Here is a 21790-nt window from a genome sequence, read left to right as displayed (position 1 = left end):
TGAACTCAGGAAACTCGAAGGATAACCTAGACAAATAAAATTCAATTGCACACTTCCCTCCTAAGCTGCTGGTCTTAACCTCCTACTACCAGGATCCTTGAAGATCAGGCAGGTGCCTTGACCTGATCCTGAGCCTGAAAGTAGTTTGGTTACACTAAACATTACTCAATATTTTGTCACAGCAGTTATTCATGAATTATTTCAGCTCCTATTGCTCCCTAATCTCAACTTCTAGGCAGTCAGTGGCTGGTACTGATATTGTTTTGAAGAAAACCAATAAATATGTCTGTCCCATAGCCTATAATAAGGATGCTGTAGGTACCTGAGACATCAAGGCCTGCTGGGTGACAGTACAGCAGCAGAGTTACATCAGATACCTGAGGTACCATGTATTGACTGAAGTTAACTGAGTGGCAAACCCCTTTGGTGAGAGATGCTCAGGTGTGGGATTTTCTCTCTTTATCAGCCTGCCAAAGCCAGGACTGGTAAGCTTCAGTTCATGTGCTGTCAAGCCCCTAAGTAATGACCAACTCCTCATCATTAAGATCATGGAGCCCTCAACTGAACTGGCGACAAGGGCTGCCTTGCTCAACAGAGATGATCTCCTTTGAAAAACCATGCAAGTGAAAGCTATACCTACTCTGAAGGCAGCAGCTGGCTGCACCTGACACAGGCTTAAACAGTAAGCCAGGCAGCATAAATCAGTTTGAGATGAAAATACCTATACTTCATAAACACTTCTCCAGCTTAACCACAGAGAAGCTCGATTTTCTTTTGCAGTAGGGCTCTTTTTACCGCACTGGCACTTTAAAGGGGACTGCAAGTGCTGCCAAGATAATCTGCATCACTTCAAAGCGCCTTTGTACCCCTCCAGAGGTTTAATAGGTTCTCGTGATATTGGTACTCTTCTACATGGGTGGTTTTAAACTTTTCTCATCAAAATGTTGTGCCTTGTTCCAACCCTGTTACAGGGTTTGAAATATAGCTGCAAGCTAAAGCTGTGTTTGTTACACATACAAGGTTAGGATGTCTAACTAATGGAATCAGAGAAAACCAAGATGTTTTTGCTTCCTATTGATGCTCTAATCAGTAAATTCACACTTCAGTTTTCATTGTCTGAGTGATCCCTTACAGAAAAGGATAAGCTGCAAATCCCTGATTATTTAGATATTTTTAAAATAAACTATTTCAATAATGGACAAATAGTGCAATACCCAGGGAAAAGTTTCCAAATAATTCCAAAATTTAGGACTGGGATACCAGAGTGTTTCCATGAAAAAACCAGCAATTACTTACAGAGCGGTAACTTTGAGTGCATTCATGTATAATAAGAAGACTGGACATGATATTGGTGCAGCAAAAACATCTCTTCCACTACAACATACATTCAGGTATGAGCACATATTTTCCAGTATGACAAGTATAAACCAAGGATTTTGTCAGCACACACACCTAAATCAGAAATTTCCCCTCCTAGCCAACACAGACATATATATATATATATATATAGATAGATAGATAGATAGATAGATAGATACATACATACATACATACATACATACATACATACATATATACCTACAGCAGAAATCTGGAAAATCTAGATTTTCATCAAACTAAGAAAGATTTTACTTTGCACATCAGGACAATAGGAACTTGTTTAACCTAAAACAAGTGTAGCAAGTATCATGTATACTTACATTTCCCTTGACCACGTAATTTGAGTCATTCCTTATATCTCTTGCCAGGCCAAAGTCACAGATTTTTGTAACTCGACCGTGAGTTAGAAGAATATTTCTTGCGGCCAGATCCCTATGAATGCACTAAATAGTAGACAAACAAACAAAACTAGTTAATAATATTCCTAACAGTCTATTGCTTGGTTGGTTGCATGTTTACTTAGCTATGTAACTTACCGTATCATGCATTTTAAGCTAAGCTGTAAATCACAATGAAACCATGTGCTAATAAGCTTACTCAGATGAATAAACATTCTGATGTCATATCTTTACAATAATTACATCAATTCACATTAATAAGGTTGTCAATGCATTTATTTTAGAAAATACCAGTCGCAGTCATTGCATTTTGCAGTGTTTCACATTCTCAGCTAAAATTTAATGTATTTTTTTCTGATTTATTAAAATCATCACTGGCGTGTTTCCTAATACAGAACAAAGAGAGGGAAAATTTGGTTTGTATCCAAAATATTCCCAATATTCTATTAAGTAACTATTGTTGCTGATAGAAAAGTGTTGAAAATCTGAAATTAGCGGAAATTATGGTAACAACTTCAAAGCACACAAAACCAGAAAACTAATCCTATAACAGAAATACTCCTCTGGAAAAGCTGAATTATAAAGTACCTACAAGAGCTTAAGCAGACTTAAGTATTTCAAAATAGTGGAAATTCTCACATGCCAGTATCTTTCAACAGACGGCCAGCATTCAGTGACCTAACCACCTTATATTCCAGTTTTTACTTTAAAAGTGGGCATGTGTTGGTAAGTGCAGTTCCAGAAGGGTGCTTGAGTTTCCCATCAGCCATGTTTCTTTGTATAAAACTGTGAAGCCCATGTGTGTTAGTTAGAGAACGGAGGTGATTCCCTAACAAAATGATTTTCTTTTTTCATCTGGAAAGGAGAGCATTAAGCTTCAGCTTTACTGATGGTATTTAGCACACAGGCCACAGCTGTATAAAAAATAACTGAAGACAGTTCAATTTTTCTTTCAGTATTTCTCTTGAAATACAGAACTTTTGGAACTTCTAACCAAAAAATGACCTAAAATATCAGAAGTTATGAAAATCAAGATGAGAAAGTAGCTGCAGATTGCACAAGTAACTTAATCTCTGTCCCTTTAGCATGCTTACACAAGGAACGATTTTTAATAGTTCCACTGTTTTGGTAGACTCTCATTTACCTCTGTATACAATGCATTTTGCACTTTGCATATGTAAAGCTGTCATACAGCACTGAAGCAGTAAGGCAAAGGAATGATCAAAAGTCAGTATGACTCTGCCTTGTTCCTCCAGAATCAGTGCAGTTTGCATTGAATAGAGACACTGTACAAGGGAGGAAGCTCTGTCTTGTGACTAAGGCACTGAGTGCTTAAGGCACTTGCCCTCCCAGCACGAGCTCCTATCCCGACTCCTGCACAGCCCTGACATACAAGCAAGTCACGGAAGAGCAGCTGGGCACCCTGCGTGCTGGTCTCCATGGACCCTCTGCCTCAAGGATGTGAGGCAATCTGAGGCACCTTATCCATCAGCCTACAGCACCCTGCATTAACTAATTTAACTGCCAGAGCCAAAAGAGTGTAAGTATACAACAACTGAAGAGGAGCAGTAACATATTAGTGCACTGCAGTTTAATTCTGTGAGATAGGTGTTAACTCGGCATTGCCAAAGCAATACTGTGCACTACTTCCCATCCTCAAGGTGAGGTGATGTTACGTTCTTTTACTGCCTTTGCAGTTTAATACCATTGTGTCTGTAAAAATGGAAAGACTATAAAGAAAAAAGTCACCAGGAATAATACATAGTGGATCTGGGGGCTACTCTTCAGGAAAACAGAAGAAATACAGAACATGCGTGCTAAGCACTGGATGTCCTCAACAGTGAAGGATGCAGGAGTGTGGTGAATCTGTGTATCATCTGTAATATGATATGTTTGCATGTCAGGCCTGTTTTGAATGTGTTGATAGATGAAAAATAAACTAAAGGGAAGCTTATGGTTTGGTTTGGAATAAGGAACAATGGGAGAAAAACAAGTGCAAAAGGAAGTTTTAATGTGCACTTTCCTCAGAGCAAAGTTCGAGACACATTTCCCAATAGTAACACAGGACTCCAGGACTGTCTTCCTTTCCTTAAATTGTCTAAGTTTGGTTTTGCAATTCATTTAAGGTGCACCTGTAGTAGCTACATTAGTTATAATGTTTACATGTTAAATGGCATTTTTGCAATAAAATGTAAAAATAACCAGAGGAAGATACTAGTAGTACTAATAGGAAGATGCTGTGCTTAAGACTTCTTTATAGATCCCCTTCTGTTATGCAATACCTCTCCTATGAAACCAAGAGGAACGCCTATTATGTTCAGTGTAGCCAATGAAGATTTTTTGTGGGTCTCTCAGCTGATTTTATCTTTCCAGAAAATTAAAAATCAAGACATCTTCTGTGAATTAAGCCATGCTTACAAAAAAGAGCCCACAATGTGGTATCTCCCCCATTTAAGGGAGTATTCTGCATGAGAGAAGTAGCAAGTGCAGCATTGTTTAAAACTTAGTCTACTGATTCTGTCCATCTTCGAAAAATTCTTAACTTACATTTTTGGAGGCAAGGAAGCTCATGCCTTTTGCCACCTGATAAGAAAAGCTTAGCAGATCTTCTACATCTAAAGCAAGTTCATCATCTTCTGGCATAGAAAGGGTAACATCATGATCAGTGTAGGATCCTACAAGAAATAAACAACAACAGCTTTTGAGTTAAGCAAGTGTAATCATGTAGAAATCATGTAGAGTTGTTCTGACATTAAACAAAACAGTAATTTTAGTAAGTACCAGTCTAGAATCACATAAATAGCCCATCACAAAAACTAAAAAATAATCCTGATACTCCATTTAAGTGTGAAGAAATACAAGACACTGTAATTTAGCATATTGTTCTTTTTCAAGTCTTCTCACATCAATTACTGAGTTTTAAGTGTCCCCATTCACAAAAGACAAATATTCTAAAACTGAACGAATTAATGAAGCCCATCTTCCTGCACTCCCATCAGCCCACAGAAATTACTTGTCACTGAACTCACCAGACTTCACAGGTCGTTTTTTGTCAGCCTTTGGTGGGACTGCATATGACACTCCTGGTTTCATGTCCATGTACTCATTGGCAGCATCACTGCAGAAGCAGCAGAACAAAAGAAACATGGTTTAGTGAAAAAGGTTTCAAAAGCTATCCAAACAAACAGCCAACGTCAGGTCAACCTTCTGAATATTTGCTTTACAAATGATCCCTTGACCTGAAATTCATGGGTGTGTGAAAGAAAAATGAGGAAATGCCTCAGGAAATATACAGAAAGAGAAGTTTGTTGGTACAGTTAATGGTACACCTCAAAGTCTGGAGTTTGGCTCAGGTGAGCAAACAAAACCATTTACATGAATACTATTTATACAGACTTCTTTCTCTATAAATTAACATCCAGATGTTTCACAGGATCTGCTAGTACTTCCTTTTTCTGCTTAGGCCAACTTCTACCAGAATATTTCAGCAGCTCAACTGGCAATTGAAATGCAGAAGACAAATGGTAAAAAATGTTAAATTCAGAAATTCCCAAGTCCCATAGGGGATTCATATGTATTTCAAAAAATCATCCAAGGCTTGGGACAGCCATCTGCTACATTCTTTAAAGTTTAAATTTTCTTATTGCTATATATAATTCAAATGTACAGATTTTCATACTATATGGTTTATAAATATACAGTTAGGCACCTTTAGGAATGATGGATGTACTTTGACATTTTTCACTTCATTGCCATTAGAATTCATATACTTCCTTAGCCTGAAACATCTGCTTAGTTTAAGAACAATAAACACAGCCACTGAGCTAACATGAGAAGGAGCAATGAGATCACCAATAGCTTTAGTTACCACCAGAAACACATCTGACACATTCAGCGGCAGTAAATACTAACATGAGAATTTTGTAAATACTCTGCTGTTAATAACTCTACTTTCAATCTGTAGTGTGTAAACTCAATTTACAATAACTCAGTATGCTTAAACTGCAAGGTTCCTTCACTGAACAGAGGGCACACCTCCAATGGCAAATCAAAGCCTTATGTTCATCACCCCAGTGGTCCCAACCTCTCTGGGGCATCGCCAGCTACCCATTTATTGCCATGGCACAAACAGCTTCACCACAACTATGCCTTGCTGGGATAAAGAACTTTTCCAGCTCCTTGGGTCTGCCTGCTTCTTTTGTGACTGCAAACACAATGTAATGAGCCCACTGGGGCAATAAAAAGACTAACATTCAGAATGGGTAGGTAGTGTAATATCCCCTAGGTGTTGGTAAGCTGTCTCTCACTTTGCAAACGGAAGGAAATCTGCTTGGAAACGCCCTCAAAAAGAATTCTGGGATGGTATATAAAACACAGCAGTTAAAAATATACAGATGAATTAAGTACAAGAGCAATCTCAGAGTCGTGACACGGGTTGTTTCACCACAGAATGCAGTGAGCTGTCAGCGGCAGCCTGCTGCTGACATTTTAAGACACTGGTTTTATTTTGTAAAAAGTAATTTCTGAAGGCAGGAATATGGGAGAACTCAGGGTACTAACAGCCTGACACTGGGGAAATTGTCATTCAAGCTGCTAAATAAGCACTACCAAAGTTTAATAATAGTAAACACAAATATGTACAAAGATTGGAGCCAAGGAGGTGCATGAAATATCTGCAGAAAATTTGATAAAGAAGTAAAACAAAGAGTGCATACAACCCACTCTGTATATAATGACACTCTGTTAGAATAAACCACCCCCTGAACAAATAGCCTCTTAATGAAATTATTTTCTTGTGCAGCAGAGAATCTTCAAAGCCTGCTGCATTAAATGTTTCTCTGCACCTCTCATCCCTAATAAACTTTGATTTCTCCTCTTTCCCAGTCTTTTAAAAACACAAGTACATTTCACCAGGTCATACTTACGCTGCAGGCTCTGACTGATGCAAAAGGTTCTCATAAACAGCTGCATCTGCATGTTCTTCGTGTTTTGGACAAATAAATGAATCTCGTTTCCGTCTCAGAAAATTTAAAAGATCACCATAACAGCAATATTCTGTAATCACCAGAGTGGGACCTGTAGATGCATGTAACATTTAGAAAGCTAGTGAATATTGTTTTTAAAGCAGAAAACCTTACATAAAGATAGCATTCAATGAAGCACACAGGCTGGACTATTAAAAAATCACACTGCCTAGCACTGTCTAGACTTGAAAAGTTATAGAAAAGTAACCCGGCGTCTTCCCTTTCACAAATGAACAACTACAGTCCAGCTAAAGCTGTGTCCCAATTAATGTTCTGCCCCTCAATAGCATTGCATTGTACAAAAATTAAACAAATAAGTCTTCTTCTCTTTCTTCATGTGATAATGTTTCTGGCCAGACACATCTGTTTGATTTTGCTCACTTCCTGAAGGAAGTTATTTGTTCCAAACATTAAGAGTAATTCAAGCTTCAAACATTAATCCTTTTGATTCACTTCTGTTTACAGTAGAGCTTCACACTCCTTCAGTAATGTTTTGGAAATGATGTAGAGTGTTATATTCTGCAGTATAATAGGAAAAATCATTCAAACAGAACAGCCTCCTGCGACAGAAAACTACATTGCACAAGGTCTTAGAGATGAAATAACATGCAGTGTAATTACATATTCAAGGTCCATAGCTGGAGTCATTCACTCAAAAAGACGTACATTTGATCTATAAACATCCATGCTGAAGATGACTTGATTCCCCTTTCTGATTTCATTTTAATATTCTAAGTTTACTCTGTACCATCGTTTCCTACCCTCACAGGTTTATTTTCATTTTTCTGCAGTTAAAAATTATAGCTTTCAAAATAGCAAAAGAAGTGTTTGTGGTGTGATTTTCTTACAGATACCATGTTTTTTCCACAGAGAGAGACAAGCACTCAGGCCAGTGAGTCTATTTAGTTGGCTGCTTGAACAAAATTGTTTCATCCTATTTTTAAATCATTAATTGTGAGAAATGTTTTGCTTTTGTCTAAAACCATGAATTTTTACAAGCTCCTTTGCTCTGAAAAATGTGTAAGAAGCAATACTCTCTTTCATACTAAAATGCACACAAATTAAAAATACAGGTTTCTATGACTCTCTATTGACACTTGAGGAGGTTTTGTAGCTTTTATTATGTAAGAAAACAAACTTAAGAAGTTAGTATTATGAAGTTAATGCTAAGTGTGAAACATTAGGGTTGAGCAATACTGTATTTGGAAAAGTACTTCTCTCAACTTTCTGCTGCTTAGAATTTGTACTTTTAGTGGTGCCTTAACAGATACATCTGCAGTTTAAACAGAAGGCTGCAAGACTAGACAAGAGAAGCCTGCTGACTTCACCTTGGATACTAACAAGGAATCAGTTCTCATTAATGAGGAACAGTGTGGTGGAGATAAGAATTTCTACCATACATTTTGCCATCTCTCAAGAAGAAAGCACCCAATGGTTCACATGAAAGAGAATAAAAGCAACCTTCCTGTTTAGCTGTAGCTACAGCGGTCTTATTACTGTTTCTACAAAGAGCCTAAAATCTAGATTCAGTAAATCACAGGTGATAATCATGATGATCTGCAACCTGTCTAAACATGAAATGTAAGATTTTAAGATGAAATTTAGTATTTCTACACTTAGAGCTGCACCTTGGATTCTTCTTCACAAAGTTCATTCTCCCAGCAATAAAAAAAGAACAGAAATAAACAATAATCAGCAGATAACCCCACCTCCAATAGTGCAAGCTCCAAGCAGATTCACGATATTAATGTGGTTTCCAAGGTAACTCAGCACTTTAAGCTCTGACATCAAGGCTTCTCTCTCTGTTAAATGGGCACTTGCTGCAAGGCAAAGCACAGCATTCAGTACGTAATGCACCAACCAGATGGAAGAGAGAAAACACGATACAGCATACTACAGCAACTTACTTTTCAACATCTTTACTGCTACTGTCATAGCAGCATCAGACTTAAATAAACCATAAGCAGTGGCTTCAACGACTTTCCCAAAAGCTCCAGCGCCAAGGGTTTTACCTAATAAAGCAAACAAAATACTCTGTAATGACTTTGAGTACTTCCTCCTGTAGAGCTCAACATTTTATTTTATTGTTTCAAGGAAGCTATTGCAGACACGCCTGCTTGCCTTTTGTCCCAAGGCAAGAATGAGCAATTATCACTATCTGCATTATTGCACAACACCTCTGTGACAAAACCCTGCTGTGTTTGACCAAAGTCTCATATGAGACCTGAAGGTTCCACCTTGCAGATGAAGTTAAATAAATCTAAACTAACCAAAACTCAAACGGTTTCTAGGAAATTCCCATTTGTGATCATAAGGAAGTTGTGTTGGATCTATGTAAACATAGTTGTTTCCATTTATTTCTTCAACAACTTTCCACTGAACTTCGTACTTGGGTTTCTGGAAAAAAAAAGAACGGCTGTTACTGCTGAAGACTCCACAAATAGCTCACACACTTTTTTAATTCAGGCAAAGGGGCTTCTGATTTTACCTGCAAATATATGTACACCAGGATCATGACTACGATGCACATCAGTCCTGCAGCAACTCCAAATGCAGTTAGTAAAGGGGTGAAAAGGGTATGTGTACGGATTTGCTCTGGAAAGAAAGAGAAAATTCTCCTAAAATTACTGAACAAGAAAAACTGAATTAAAAATATGCAGGTGGAAACCTTTCCTTCATTATTCTTTGTGAAATACAGTTTGGGGTTTTGACCTTCCCAGATGTGCTCCAGTTGTATCAGAATGTCTTTCCTGAATGAGCTGAGGGGGATGGAGCTGGCACAGAAACCATGCAGTTCGATGCCTTTGCAGTCTCAACTTCATTAATTCAGGAGGTTTGGCACTAAGATCAATTAACGGAAGGGATTGCATGATCTCAGTCAACTTGGGTTAAAGAAAGAAGCTTTCATCTGAAGTCCCAATTTCTTCTCTTTCCCTTTGCCCTCCACCTAAGTATGATCACTACAGCACAGTCTTTACAAGAAGAAGTTGTGCTGAGTAGTGAAGAAATACCATTCTACTACAACCCATCTGCCCCAAATCTGGCGTATTTGTTTGTATGTTATATCTGGGTGTAACGGAAAAAAAAAAAAGCAGCAGAACATTTGGTTTTGCAAAGAAGAGCACAGCTTTACAAACACATTTCAAATCATCTATGTTCTAGTGGGTTTTTTTCTCCTCCACAAACCTACAAATACCACTACAAAACTCATAAGCCCTTTTGCAGTATGTTGTTGTTGTTGTTACTTCTTTTATAGCAGCAGGACACTTAGGCTCCAGGCAAGTTAGGGACTGCATTTTTCCTGAGACATTGTAAAAACCTAAAAATGCAATATTTCTTTGAAAAAAGAAGTGATGGCCTAAATAGTCAAAACAGACAATGACAAGAAAACAAAACGGAGAGAGAGGGGGAAAGCCAGGATAGTCCTCTAGGTGGTTTTCCTCTATGCTGCACAGAGAAGAAACCCACCTACCTACTGCACTGCAAAACGGGTGCCATAAAAGACAGTACCACAATAGTCATTGAAAAATTAAAGCAAGACTTTGATAGGCAGAACATGCAATGCAGTATGTTATAATGTGCTCAACCACAGTACTGCAAACTTTATTACGGCAAAACCACTTAAAATCCTTTTCCAGAAAGAGCCAAACACCACCCATGTTTTGTGGACATTACCTTTAATAGCAAAGTTGAAGAAAGCAGAGCTCCTGTCCCCATTGCTGGAGGCCTCACAGCACACAGTGCCAGTGCTCCTGAACATGCTGGCATTAATGGTGCTTTCAACCAGGATTCGTTCAAATGACAGTGCTGATGAGTTCGTGTAACCAATTTTGACATCCATGGGGGATATTGTTGGTGAATCAAAACACCTGGAGGAACAACATCGACATTTACCTGCAATGGGTTGCTACCTGAAGTGCCAAACCAACAGAGAACTGAACAACTCTAGTCTACAGAGGGATTCAGCTGTAGATCTTAAACCTGAAACAGCCTACTCATGCTGTCTCATGGTCTTGTATGCAGTGGGAGAAATGGATACATACACCTAGCCTGGCCCAACTGGAGACCATGATGTCTTTGCATTTGCTTTTGGTTAGACATACCTACAGGTCTGTAACTTTTCTATGGGTTTTACACCATTCAACATGCATTTTCAATTCCATTGACAAGCAGTTGTGGTCTAATACCCACTTCTGAAAATGTTCCCCAAGCATCATCTTATTACAGCATGGAAGAAGTCTGTGATATATATAAACACCAGCTTACATACAGCTAGAAAATAGCCAGTTCTTTTCTCCCAAGATGTTGCTTCTCCTTCATATGTCACGTATTTACTACATGAGCACACATTTAAGATTTTAAAAAAGGTACTATTTGAAACCATTAAGGAAATAATTATTTTAAATATAAAACAGATTACACCGGTGGGAAGGAGACTGCTTGCTAGTATGATATCTATAACCATGGGGGAGGTCAAGCAAAACCTTAAAACTTGCTTCACAAATGCTCACTCACTTCACAGTGAAACTCGACAATCTTCTTATAAACACCTGGTTTTAAAAAACATCCAGCTTTATTTATAACAACACTGCACTTGTTTACTTGTCGTATGTTTCATGTGAACAAAAATCTAATTACATTATGTCTGGAAAAATTACTTCATTACACAATAAAACAAATTACAACAGCCATATTCGCAAGTGATTCTGTGATTGCCATTCTGTGAAATTGCATATAGAACATGTGTCATTTGGGGCCAAGCTGATACAATCCATAGCTGGCTTGCAGCAGAAACTTTGGCTTTTACTTTTACATAGCAGAAAGGGTTGGTTATTCCCCTTTCAAGGACAGAATACAGAGGAGAAAAATAAAATGTATACCTGCCTTCTCACAAACTACTACAAATAATGCAATGCCAAAAAGGATAAAAACCATGATGCAACATTTGAATGTTATCACTACTAAGCTATTTCATGTTCTTAATTTGTAATTAGCAATTGGGTGTGTTGCACCTAAAATAACCTTTGGAGACTCTTGTTTACTTAACTTACCTCTGCTCAGTTCCTGGGCAAAAATACCAGTATATGGTAGGGGCTGGGAATCCAGCTGCTACACACTGGAGAACACCATTGCTAAGTATATCCAGAGTGAGAATCTCAGGTTTTGCTGCAATAAAGAAAAGCAATAGTCATCCTTTAGGGGAACACAGAATTTACACTGCTATTTGCTGTTCACGCCAGCAACCTCATAATCCATGGCATCACTCAGGTAAGCAAGACCTTCTTATGCTCCAAGGATGTCTGGGTCTCAACTGGTGTCCTTCAAAAATCAAACATCCATGAAAATATTAGCTCTTACACTGGATGTTTGGGCTGGACCTTAGAAGAATACCTCATCTCACCTGAGTATTTGATTTGATGAAAGATCCTAAACCAGCAAAGCTAAGAGCTTAAACAACCCAAAGATGTGTGTGCTGGGAAGTGTGTGCAGTGAAGTTCCCATTCCTGCACAGCATGACTTTACCTGTATGTAAAAAGGACAGTTTCTTCCCAGTTAAAAGTGTATTAAATCTGTCAAACCACATTCCTCTTATATCTGCGCTGTGTATCCAATATCACCACGGCAGCCAGGAAAGGAACTACAATGCAAGACAACCAGTGCAGAGCTCCAGACAGAGGACATACATCCCTCTAAGATACTGAACTGCCCAACTTCCTGATTCTCTGGAACGCTGCAGGTAGAGGAAGCCAACACCTGGCTGAATGTATTAGCTTTCCAAATGAGATTTTGTGATTGCTCTGGTAGTTTAGAAAGCAATTAATCCAGCCAATGCCTTCTGTCACATCTTGCACAGGAGTTAGTCCTGCAGCAGGTTTAGGAGCCCCTGTTTGAAGAATGGCAGGAAACCAGTGCAGTCAGGTGGACTTTAGAGTCATTAGTCCAATGTCACAGGGTTCAGCCAAGAGTACCACCAACACAGCAAGGTTTTTTCCTGATGAAATTGGAATTAGTGACCTTACTTCCCTTAACAACCTTAGCTTCCTTGCAAAATCACCTAAACAGAAGTTAATGAAAGAAACTATGAAAGCCTACATTGCAATGATGCTGCTCACCCGATAGATACAAGTTAAGAGCCCATTATCAGTTAATATAGCTTTACAGAAACGTCAGTTGAACTCCTAATTCTAGAAAGTAGTGAAGCTGTATAGACCACAGTGGGAAAACATATATTTATTTCAGATAAAACCCATGTACAAAGACTGCACAGTGTTAGTTTTTAATGAATATTCTACTTGCTGATTAAATTAGAGTCAACAAAGTACACGTATATTCTCAATCACACACCACCTCCTCGTGACTCATGTTACAGGAACTGAATGTTCTTTCATTTCTAAATCCGCATGTTGTGTTTTATGCAAAACACCAAGAACCAAACATTGTTGCAAAATGTTGAGACTGATTTTCAGCATTACTCATTTGGTGAGGAACTTTCTGAGAGCACACACCATCTCAACCAGCCTCAATGCTCACAGAATACATGTAATTCACATTTCTGCAATTCCAATCAAAATGGCTGGATTGTGAAATTGTAATTAGCTAAACTACAACCCATGTGCTATTTGTTTAGGTATATGCTGTGTTTTAGGCAACATAACAGCACAATGTAACTCAAGAAATGAGAGAACTGAGAAGTCAAATGTAAGAGGCATCTGTGCATTAAGCCCTGGAAAAAAATACTGTGCCAGAGTTGGTCTCCATGTAACATCTGAAGCTGAGTGAGGGAAACGAAAATGCCCATATTAGTCAGGCTCTTTCCACTTCTAGTGCAATAAAAGCCTGTCTACACAGCCATAAGCCCGCATGAACTCATCCTGCAAGAGGGGAAGGAGATGACAGGCTATGCAGCCCAGGCAGAGTGGTCCAGCCTTGGTGCCACGGGAAGCTGAGCTGCAGCAGCCTCTAAGAAGTGCTGACCTAAGAGCAGCTCTGCCTGTCATGTGCCTGCTGAAGCACTTTGATGTGTCAATTAGCACGATCAGCCTCTCCCCACCAGCACTGAGGGCTCCCAGGCCGCCCTGGCTCTGAGATATTAAGGGATGCATTTCACCTGAGGCAGCAAAGAGCCCCCCACGCCAGCACCCAAGGGGACTGAGATGGCTGTTACTGCAGTCCCCACTGGCTGCTCCTTTGCCAGCTCAGGCCACACATGCACCTCAGCACCTGCACCCCTTTGTGGCAGCCAGAGCACCTTCCTCAACCACCAGTGTAGGTACTTCAGGGGATGCTGGAGCAAAGATGGACTGGCTTTCACAAACGGATGCCAAGCTGTCACCACGCATCTTCTTTTTAAAAGGGATTTTACTGTGCTAGATTTTATGACTTGCACTGCCTAATTACCCCTCCTGCTATCACACAGACTCGTAATGACTAGATGTTGCTAATTGTTCTGACTTTAACCCCTTCAATATCTCACATTTCACTACATTGTTCAGCATATATACATACCGTCTTCTGTAATCAGGCATTAAATGTCTTAAACTTCTAATTTCACTAAGTTTATTAATTGCTTTTCAGCTTTTATTAATGTTGATTCTGAATATATCAAAGACGACTTATAAGAGGTCATTCCTATTTTAATTCAATGTTCTGTATAATGAAATTCTGCGTTTAATTGCCTTCTATTGCCAGTTTCCCTTTCTCCATTGTTAATGAAGTAAATGTCTAAAAAGTAACACTTAATAGATATTGTCAGTCATCCCAAACAAAGAGAGAGCTACATTTTCTGTATTGGAACAAATCTTTTTACAGTATCATAGTGATTCCTCATTGTTCACTGCATAGTCCGATGAGAGGAAAACAGCTGAGCTTGGCTTCATGGGATTTATAATACCATGACCAGTTTTCTCTTTGCAGCAGGAGCTCCAACTGCATAGACAATATTTTGTTGACTATAATTAAGCTGAGATATTATTTTGCATTAAATTCAATTACTAGTTGGAAGATTCCTCTCCCAGTTGCTACATACACCATACCTTGCCACTCTGGAGATTTCTACAGTTTCTTAATTGTAACTGAATACAGTATGCTGCTTGTCAAGCTCGAATTTTCTTTTTGGCTCCTAATTTTAGAGCTGCTTACCTCTATACCTTTATTATGAATTACTACACTATTTTAAAAGCCATTTAGTATTGTTTCAGATTAGCATATGCAATTGCTAAATATGTTTAAACCCAAGGCAAGTACTTCTGCACTGGGTTTTTCATGTCTTTCAGCAAATGCCTCAGCATCGGTATTTGTTTACGTGAAGACATTCTCCTGATTATGAATCCTGTTTTACCTGTTTGGTTATTTTCTGCTGATTACATGCCAAAGCCAGACACATAAACATCACGAGCTACATCTAAGCACAATTTATGCAAAATCCCTGACAACAATGTCAGGTGAGGACACACCACTAGATCAGGATCTGACCCACCCATACATGACTCACCCGTGGCAGTTACTCTGCTATGTCAAATAATATGGTATGTTGTCATGCAGTTTGTGTTTCACAGTTAAAGCATAAGCATTTTACAAACCAGTGAAAAGTCCTTTTCTAGGGGTTGTTTTTAACAAAAAACAACCCCTAGAAAGACCAATCTATTAGTCTCTTTTTTTTCAATATGAAAAAATGTTTACAGGAGCTTAGTCAAAATGCCAGAAGAAACTTTTTGAGTTAAGTGCATCAAATCCAATTGCTTCAGCAATGGCTGCAATCCACCCAGGGCTACAGTGCATGATACAGGCTCTATGAGACTGCTTAAGTGTCCTCACAGCATCCCAAGACTGATCTTGCTACTTACAAGACCAGTAGTTGAAGAAAGAAGGAAACAGACTTGAATGTTGCTGGTTGTACGGACAAGCCATTCAGAAGAACCGAAGTGCTCCCTCTTGTCTTGTTATTCTGCTTCACTATTCTCTTCCTGGTCTGGTTTCCTAACCATAAGCCACAGGAATTTTCAGCTTTTATTAAGTAGCACGTGCCTCAAAAGCAGCAACATGGAGATCTGCATTGAGAACTGACACCTGATGATGCCAAAACTGTGAGATAGTGTTTTTTTAGTTCTTGTGCCCAGACTATAGGCAACCTGCAATTTTTCCCATTTCTTCAGAGAAATTAAACTTCTGGCTCAACCTTTTGCTCCATTAATCTTTAGAACACTAGAATTATCCCTCATGATTGTGACCCACATTCACTCACTGAGACAAAGGACACCTGAGATCACAGGTACCCTTATCTGAGAAATTAGAGCTAGGAAACATAGAAGGCCCAATGCAAGTGTCAACATTCACAGATGAAGGAAGAAATACCATGTTCTGGAAGGAGCCCAAGCGACTTTTCTAGATCCAAACTATGTCATCACTAATAAAGATGCTACAAATGTTGATCTGCAATGATACATGAGAAGAATTCAGAAATTAACACAAGAACTTGATGCATTTGCGGAAGTCTTGCAGTCCTCTGCAAAAAACTATGCGCAAAAAAGGACACATTGCTGCTAAAGTATAGCAGCAACACAAAACTCCATTTGCAGCACATTCGCTTACTTTCCATACAATTCCTCCTGCTGGGCTCCAAGTCCCTCTTGGTTTAATTTTCTTTAAGCTTGGCCTTTGGCAGCAGCCAGTGTTTGTCTGCTGAGCACATGAAATGCTCTAAGAGGATGGTTCCACTAAGAACAGGGTTTTCTGAAGGTTTCATTGAATTAATTTTGAAATTTAGCTTTTGTCTTGAAGAATGCTATTTGGAACTGAGGCCAGTGCTCTATCTTAACAAGCATGTCCCCAAAGATGACAACACACACATTTGTAAAGCTCTGCAGATTTCTCTAAAACAATGGTGATTTATACTATTATACGGAAGTATTTAGTTGCCAAAAGGCATCTAAATGTAATTCTCCTGACAAGCTTTCAAACTCTGCATCCAACTTAAACAAATTAAGAACAATTATAAGCTTAACCTGGTTGCCAAAAATGCAAATTATAATCCCCGTGTATCCTGCTCCACCTCAAATTATAAAAGGTTTATGATACATACTTATTTTTGAGATCATGTTTCCAGGTGCTACAGGTTTTTTTCTGTATAAACAACCTAGCTGCTCTCTGGTAATCTCTGGAATACATTTGCTAGAATATAAGGTCATGCTGGATAGTAGGTGGATTTGTGTGAGTACTCTGCACTTTTATATCTTGACATTTAGTTTTCCAGCATGTGCTTCACTTCAGAAAACCTCTCATATGCCGAACCACACTATGACATCTTGTGCATACATTATGTTGTATAAAATACAATGACTGTGATAATGAAATATTTCAGACTGTTCACTTTACTTACTTTTCACATAGACATTAAATGTTACAGAGGAGCTGGCATCAGAGTTGGACACAAAAAATGTGTAAATGCCTCCTTCTGTTCCTTTTAATCGTGTAAGGTGAAGTTCACTTGTGTAACTGTAAAGAAAAAATTTAAGCATTACTAAGACACACGACTTGCTCTGAACAGGCAATTGCTGCATGGAAAATAAGAAGGGAATTTTCTGCAGACATCATCCATGAAAACACTCTTATCTTACATTATGATCTCCACTGCACTCCTAACATCCAGAACTTTTGCCACTTCTAACACTCAGATGTGTGCCTGGGTGGCAGCTGAGCATCAGGCTCAGACCATGCATCCATCACCACCTGCTCCTCTTCTCACTGAGGAGGGAACCCAGATTCACAACCAAGGCCACATGTTCTAGGGGCTTCACTGGATTTTTGGAAGACAAGGGATCAGAAGAGAACAGTGCCCAGCAGAAATAAAAGCCTAAGCTTTTATCCAGAGCACTGGGGTCATCTGTGACAGTGAAGGGAGTTTCTGCATACAACCAACCTTAATTCTCTTTCTTGCTTATTGGACAGGAATGTAGGTGAATCCTGAGTAAACAGCATGCGGGTCCTCAGATGGTGTGGCTGCCTCAATGCTATTCCAAATGTAGGTCGGCAGACTTTGCACCAGTTACTGTGGCAAGCCACAAGTACTACATCTTTTATAGTCACAATTTTCTCACCATCCCCACTTTCCTGTTTCCAAAGCTGACTCTAGTCTGCTGTTCCAAAGTGAAATCAACAACTACAGCCATTCATATTACCTGTTATTGCCCACAGTCTTGAACTTGACATCATGGTCTGAGGAATTCTGTAATGTTTCGTTCATGTACATCCAGACTTCTTCCCTTGGTTTTGGATATGCCTCATATTCAACTGTTAAGTTTCCATTTTGTCCTGCATTTATATCTATTGTGGTATTCATTGTTGCAAACAAACGGACAAATCCTTTAGCTGATGGTCATAAAAGGAGAAAAAAAACAATTTCAGGGCCATTTAGAAGATTGTGAGTACTCTAACCACACTTAGATGACTTCAAAATCAGTGATCAAACATTCAGCTGTGAAACAGGAAACCTTATCTGTAAAGCAGAACTCAAACGCTTACCTGCCAAAACCAAGGCTACTAGCTACATATTGCATGAGGCACACGACTTAAAGCAGCCTTGAGTGCCTCAGCATAAATAATTCCATCTTCTGGTGACAAATACCTTCTATATGCTTTTGGAAAAATGCAAGCATATGTTTGAATCTACTCAAGTATTTCTCCAAATTTGACTTGCTAACTGTCTGGTGTGAAAAAAACATTATGAAAAAAAGCAAAGTAAAATAATTTATTACGGTATACTAGAGTATTAAAGATTTCTTTGTCAAGTGTAATTAAGAACAACATTGCAAATGAAGCTCTTAAAGCTGTAATTAGAGAAAAAAGTGCTAAGTCCACAGGCCTGGACACCAATCATCTTAAACTAAGGCATTTCTGTACATCTGCTGCTGGGACTTAATCTTTCATTTGGCAGATACCATTTATCACTGCGCAGTTCCGTTCCAAAATATCATGTCTAACAACATCCTTGCTGTAGTGGTTTTAATTTCATTAATAAACTCATCAAATTGAAGATTCACTTTAAAAAGACAAGTTTTTCAGTCCAATTACAGAAATTCATAAGGGAATTATCAGTTTGACAGGCAGATTGCAATTACAGGGAAACACATTTACTGAGAGCTTGAATTTAGACCTAAAGTCAATCTCAGATCCCTGCTTCTTCCCACTTTCTAGTAATCAAACTGCTGTGGCCAGCTGGGCACCCAGTCTTGGGAAAACCAGAGCCAGTGGGGCTTGGTGAAAGCATATGGATCTGCCAGAGCGTTTGACAGATGCTTTGAAGAAGAAAGGATGAAGTAAATTCACAGCAGACAGGTATGCTCTAAAATGGTCACCATCATTAGAAAAGAGGAAAAGATTTCAAACCTGGAAACTGAAGGTTTGCAGTTTCTTTGCAGAGCTTATTTCAATTTTCTGTATAAACACAGGATTCCCTATGCAAGCTGTATTCAAAATCAGACCCAACTCCCTTCAAATAAAATTTTATTATAATGCTATTTGTCCCTGTAATGCAGTCTAGTACCTTCTACAGTTAGATAGATTAACTAATAGAAAAAGTAGTTAAGAATTTTACAAAAAATACACATTATTTCTTGTAGAACTTCTGGCTAATGCTAAAGCCACACTGATTTAGTATCTATTGCAATCCCAGATCTCTATGTACACACCATACACCACTTCCCAGGACCCTGGGAGCTGGAACAGTTCAGGTAAATATAGTCAGTTTGACAATAAATGGTGAAAGATATCCAAAAATTGGAGCTTACTTGAGTCAAATTTGAGAGGGTGGAGAGAGAAAACTATCTCAGAAAGTAAAGATTCCACCTTTTCTCTGGCATTTTTTATTAAATACAAACTTTGTATTTTACTGAACAAAAATTTTATTTCCCACTTTTTATAATGCCATGCCTTATTTTAAACCCCAGACTCTCCAAAGTCAATCCTTTTTAAAGCTACATTTGCATATGTAGTAGTACTAAGAATTTCTGTAGTGAAGAACTTCCCTCCTCTTATAATAAAAGCTTTCACATTGATCCCCTTAGGGAGAAGATTTTCTTTCATACTTCACACTGTTTCACTCTTTTACATATGAATGTAGTCTCTCCTGTAAAAAAATGAGGAAAACATCCCTGTCATTGGAGCCCTACCCCCTCAACCGGCACAGCAAGGTTAAGGGCACTCAAACCTCTGCCTGTTTGCTAAAGATTTGACCCACACAGGTCAAACACTTCTGTTTTCTTTACATTACCAGGGAAAGCAAAACAAGCAGTGTGGCCAGAGTGTGTGTCTGTGCCACAGAAAAACAGATTTGAAAAGGAAAAAAAGAATCCAGGGCTACACTTCACTCAGTTACTGCACCCTTGAATGGAACTGAAACGGTTGAAGCAACTACAGAGACCAGAATTATCTTATTAACTGTACCATCATGTCCTTAATTGTACTCAATTTATCAAATGAGCAGGTTTCATCAGCTTTAAAATTCAAAAGCCACTGTGTGTCACCCAAGTTAATAAATGGCAGACTCTAAACACATCTGTTATTAAACAAGAGGAGGAAAGGAGTTTGCTCACTGTTTAGAGAAATGATCCAAAACATGTAGAAGTGATGGATAGTGGGTTTAACAAGGAGGTGACCTCCAGAAGAATTTCATGCTGTCTATCTGCACCACAATGTTGCTCACAGCACTATTTTAAACAGTTAGAAATACAGCTTCTACCTAAGAAACACTGACACACTGTCAGTGAAATTCCCCATGCTTGGAAGGCAGGTATTGAAGATGTGCTTTGCACTTGTGCTGCCAAATTACTTAAGTATAGGGATAGTACCAGCAGAAGGTAAATTAGTTGCTTTGTTAAGACTGATTTAAATTTCAGATTAAACCAGGAATGGTGAGACAAACCAGAGGGACAGAAATACTGTTGATGGGTGATTGTTCTAGTATCACTTTCCAACAACAAGCAAAGGGTTATAGAAATTAAAGCAGTCATACACACCACAACTTCCTGAGCCATCCCATATGGTACCAGTAACCAATAACCTTTATAGAAAACCAACTTTACTTGCTGAGGTTTGAGGAAAAGTAGAGAGAAGGAAAGGAAGACTCCCCAGTGTTATCACTTTTCATCTCCTGCTCTTAGAATTGTTAAGATTTCTATAAGAAGTATTTACCTAGAGCTTTCAAGGTTACTGTGGCATTGGTTTTTCCGAAAGGGTTTTCTGCTTGGCATGTGAATTCTCCAGAATCATTAACTCCCACTGAACGGATGTTCAATGTTAATTTCCTTTCGTATCCATAATCACCCAAATTTCTGCTTTTGCTTGTAACAATCTGTCGGTAAAAAACAATTAACATCTAAAACACTGTGTATGCATCATCTTTCCTAGATAAATTAAAAATAGAAGTAATTATAACTTTGCTATATTAATATTCATAACTTTAAACCGGAATTGTAAGCCAGCACGATAAACCTGTCACTAGAATCTCTCTTGTGCAAAACAAGTGTGTGATCAGCTGCCTTTGGGAGATAATGTACTCTTCTAAGTCCTATCCCCTCCCCTTCTTTTTTTTAATTTCCTCCTCAAGCTCCCTTCTAAGGCAAGAATGTGGAGGGACATGAGGTGGGGGTGGGGTGAATTTGAGGCTGTGCTCACCTGCCCCAGGAGAGTCAAACGGAGGAGAACAGCCCAAGCCAAAGAACTAGACCTCTAGCATCCTCAGATGACCCCATTACCTGGTGACAAGGCTGTTGTGCCCAAGATCAGACCCAGCTCACTCTGGCTAGATTTCCAATACTAAGGTGAGTATTGGTGAGAGTGCAAGTAACCAACTGAAGGTTTTATTTGCACAAACTGCACTTCTAACAGTAAGGTTTGATGCAAAATGACCCCTGGGTCCTGACTTTCCTAATGCTCAGAAGCTGAAGCTCTTGTATGAAGTCACTGCATCTCAGAATGGTGCCTGAAGTTCAGCAA

At 38.8% G+C, this 21790-nt stretch overlaps 1 protein-coding gene across 1 annotated transcript in view; it reads right to left on the bottom strand.

Moving 5' to 3' along the window:
• The window catches only part of KIT (KIT proto-oncogene, receptor tyrosine kinase), a 55647-nt gene that overhangs the window by 6459 nt on the left and 27398 nt on the right, over positions 1-21790 (bottom strand). The window contains exons 5-17 of the mRNA XM_066185750.1: positions 20987-21146; positions 17977-18166; positions 17178-17293; positions 11854-11968; positions 10478-10671; positions 9291-9397; positions 9073-9199; positions 8710-8814; positions 8512-8622; positions 6704-6854; positions 4808-4896; positions 4326-4453; positions 1701-1823 (exon numbers count right to left, since the gene is read on the bottom strand). Of these exons, the coding sequence (XP_066041847.1) occupies positions 1701-1823; positions 4326-4453; positions 4808-4896; positions 6704-6854; positions 8512-8622; positions 8710-8814; positions 9073-9199; positions 9291-9397; positions 10478-10671; positions 11854-11968; positions 17178-17293; positions 17977-18166; positions 20987-21146 (1716 nt within the window). The remainder of the gene's footprint in view (positions 1-1700; positions 1824-4325; positions 4454-4807; positions 4897-6703; positions 6855-8511; positions 8623-8709; positions 8815-9072; positions 9200-9290; positions 9398-10477; positions 10672-11853; positions 11969-17177; positions 17294-17976; positions 18167-20986; positions 21147-21790) is intronic.

The sequence above is a fragment of the Chamaea fasciata genome, unplaced genomic scaffold (assembly GCF_029207755.1).
Source record: "Chamaea fasciata isolate MVZ Bird 193981 ecotype frontalis unplaced genomic scaffold, bChaFas1.0.hap1 SCAF_6, whole genome shotgun sequence".
NCBI classification, from domain to species: Eukaryota; Metazoa; Chordata; class Aves; order Passeriformes; family Sylviidae; genus Chamaea; species Chamaea fasciata.
Note: the sequence above shows the minus strand (reverse complement) of the source record. Positions and strands in the feature narration are given on the sequence as shown.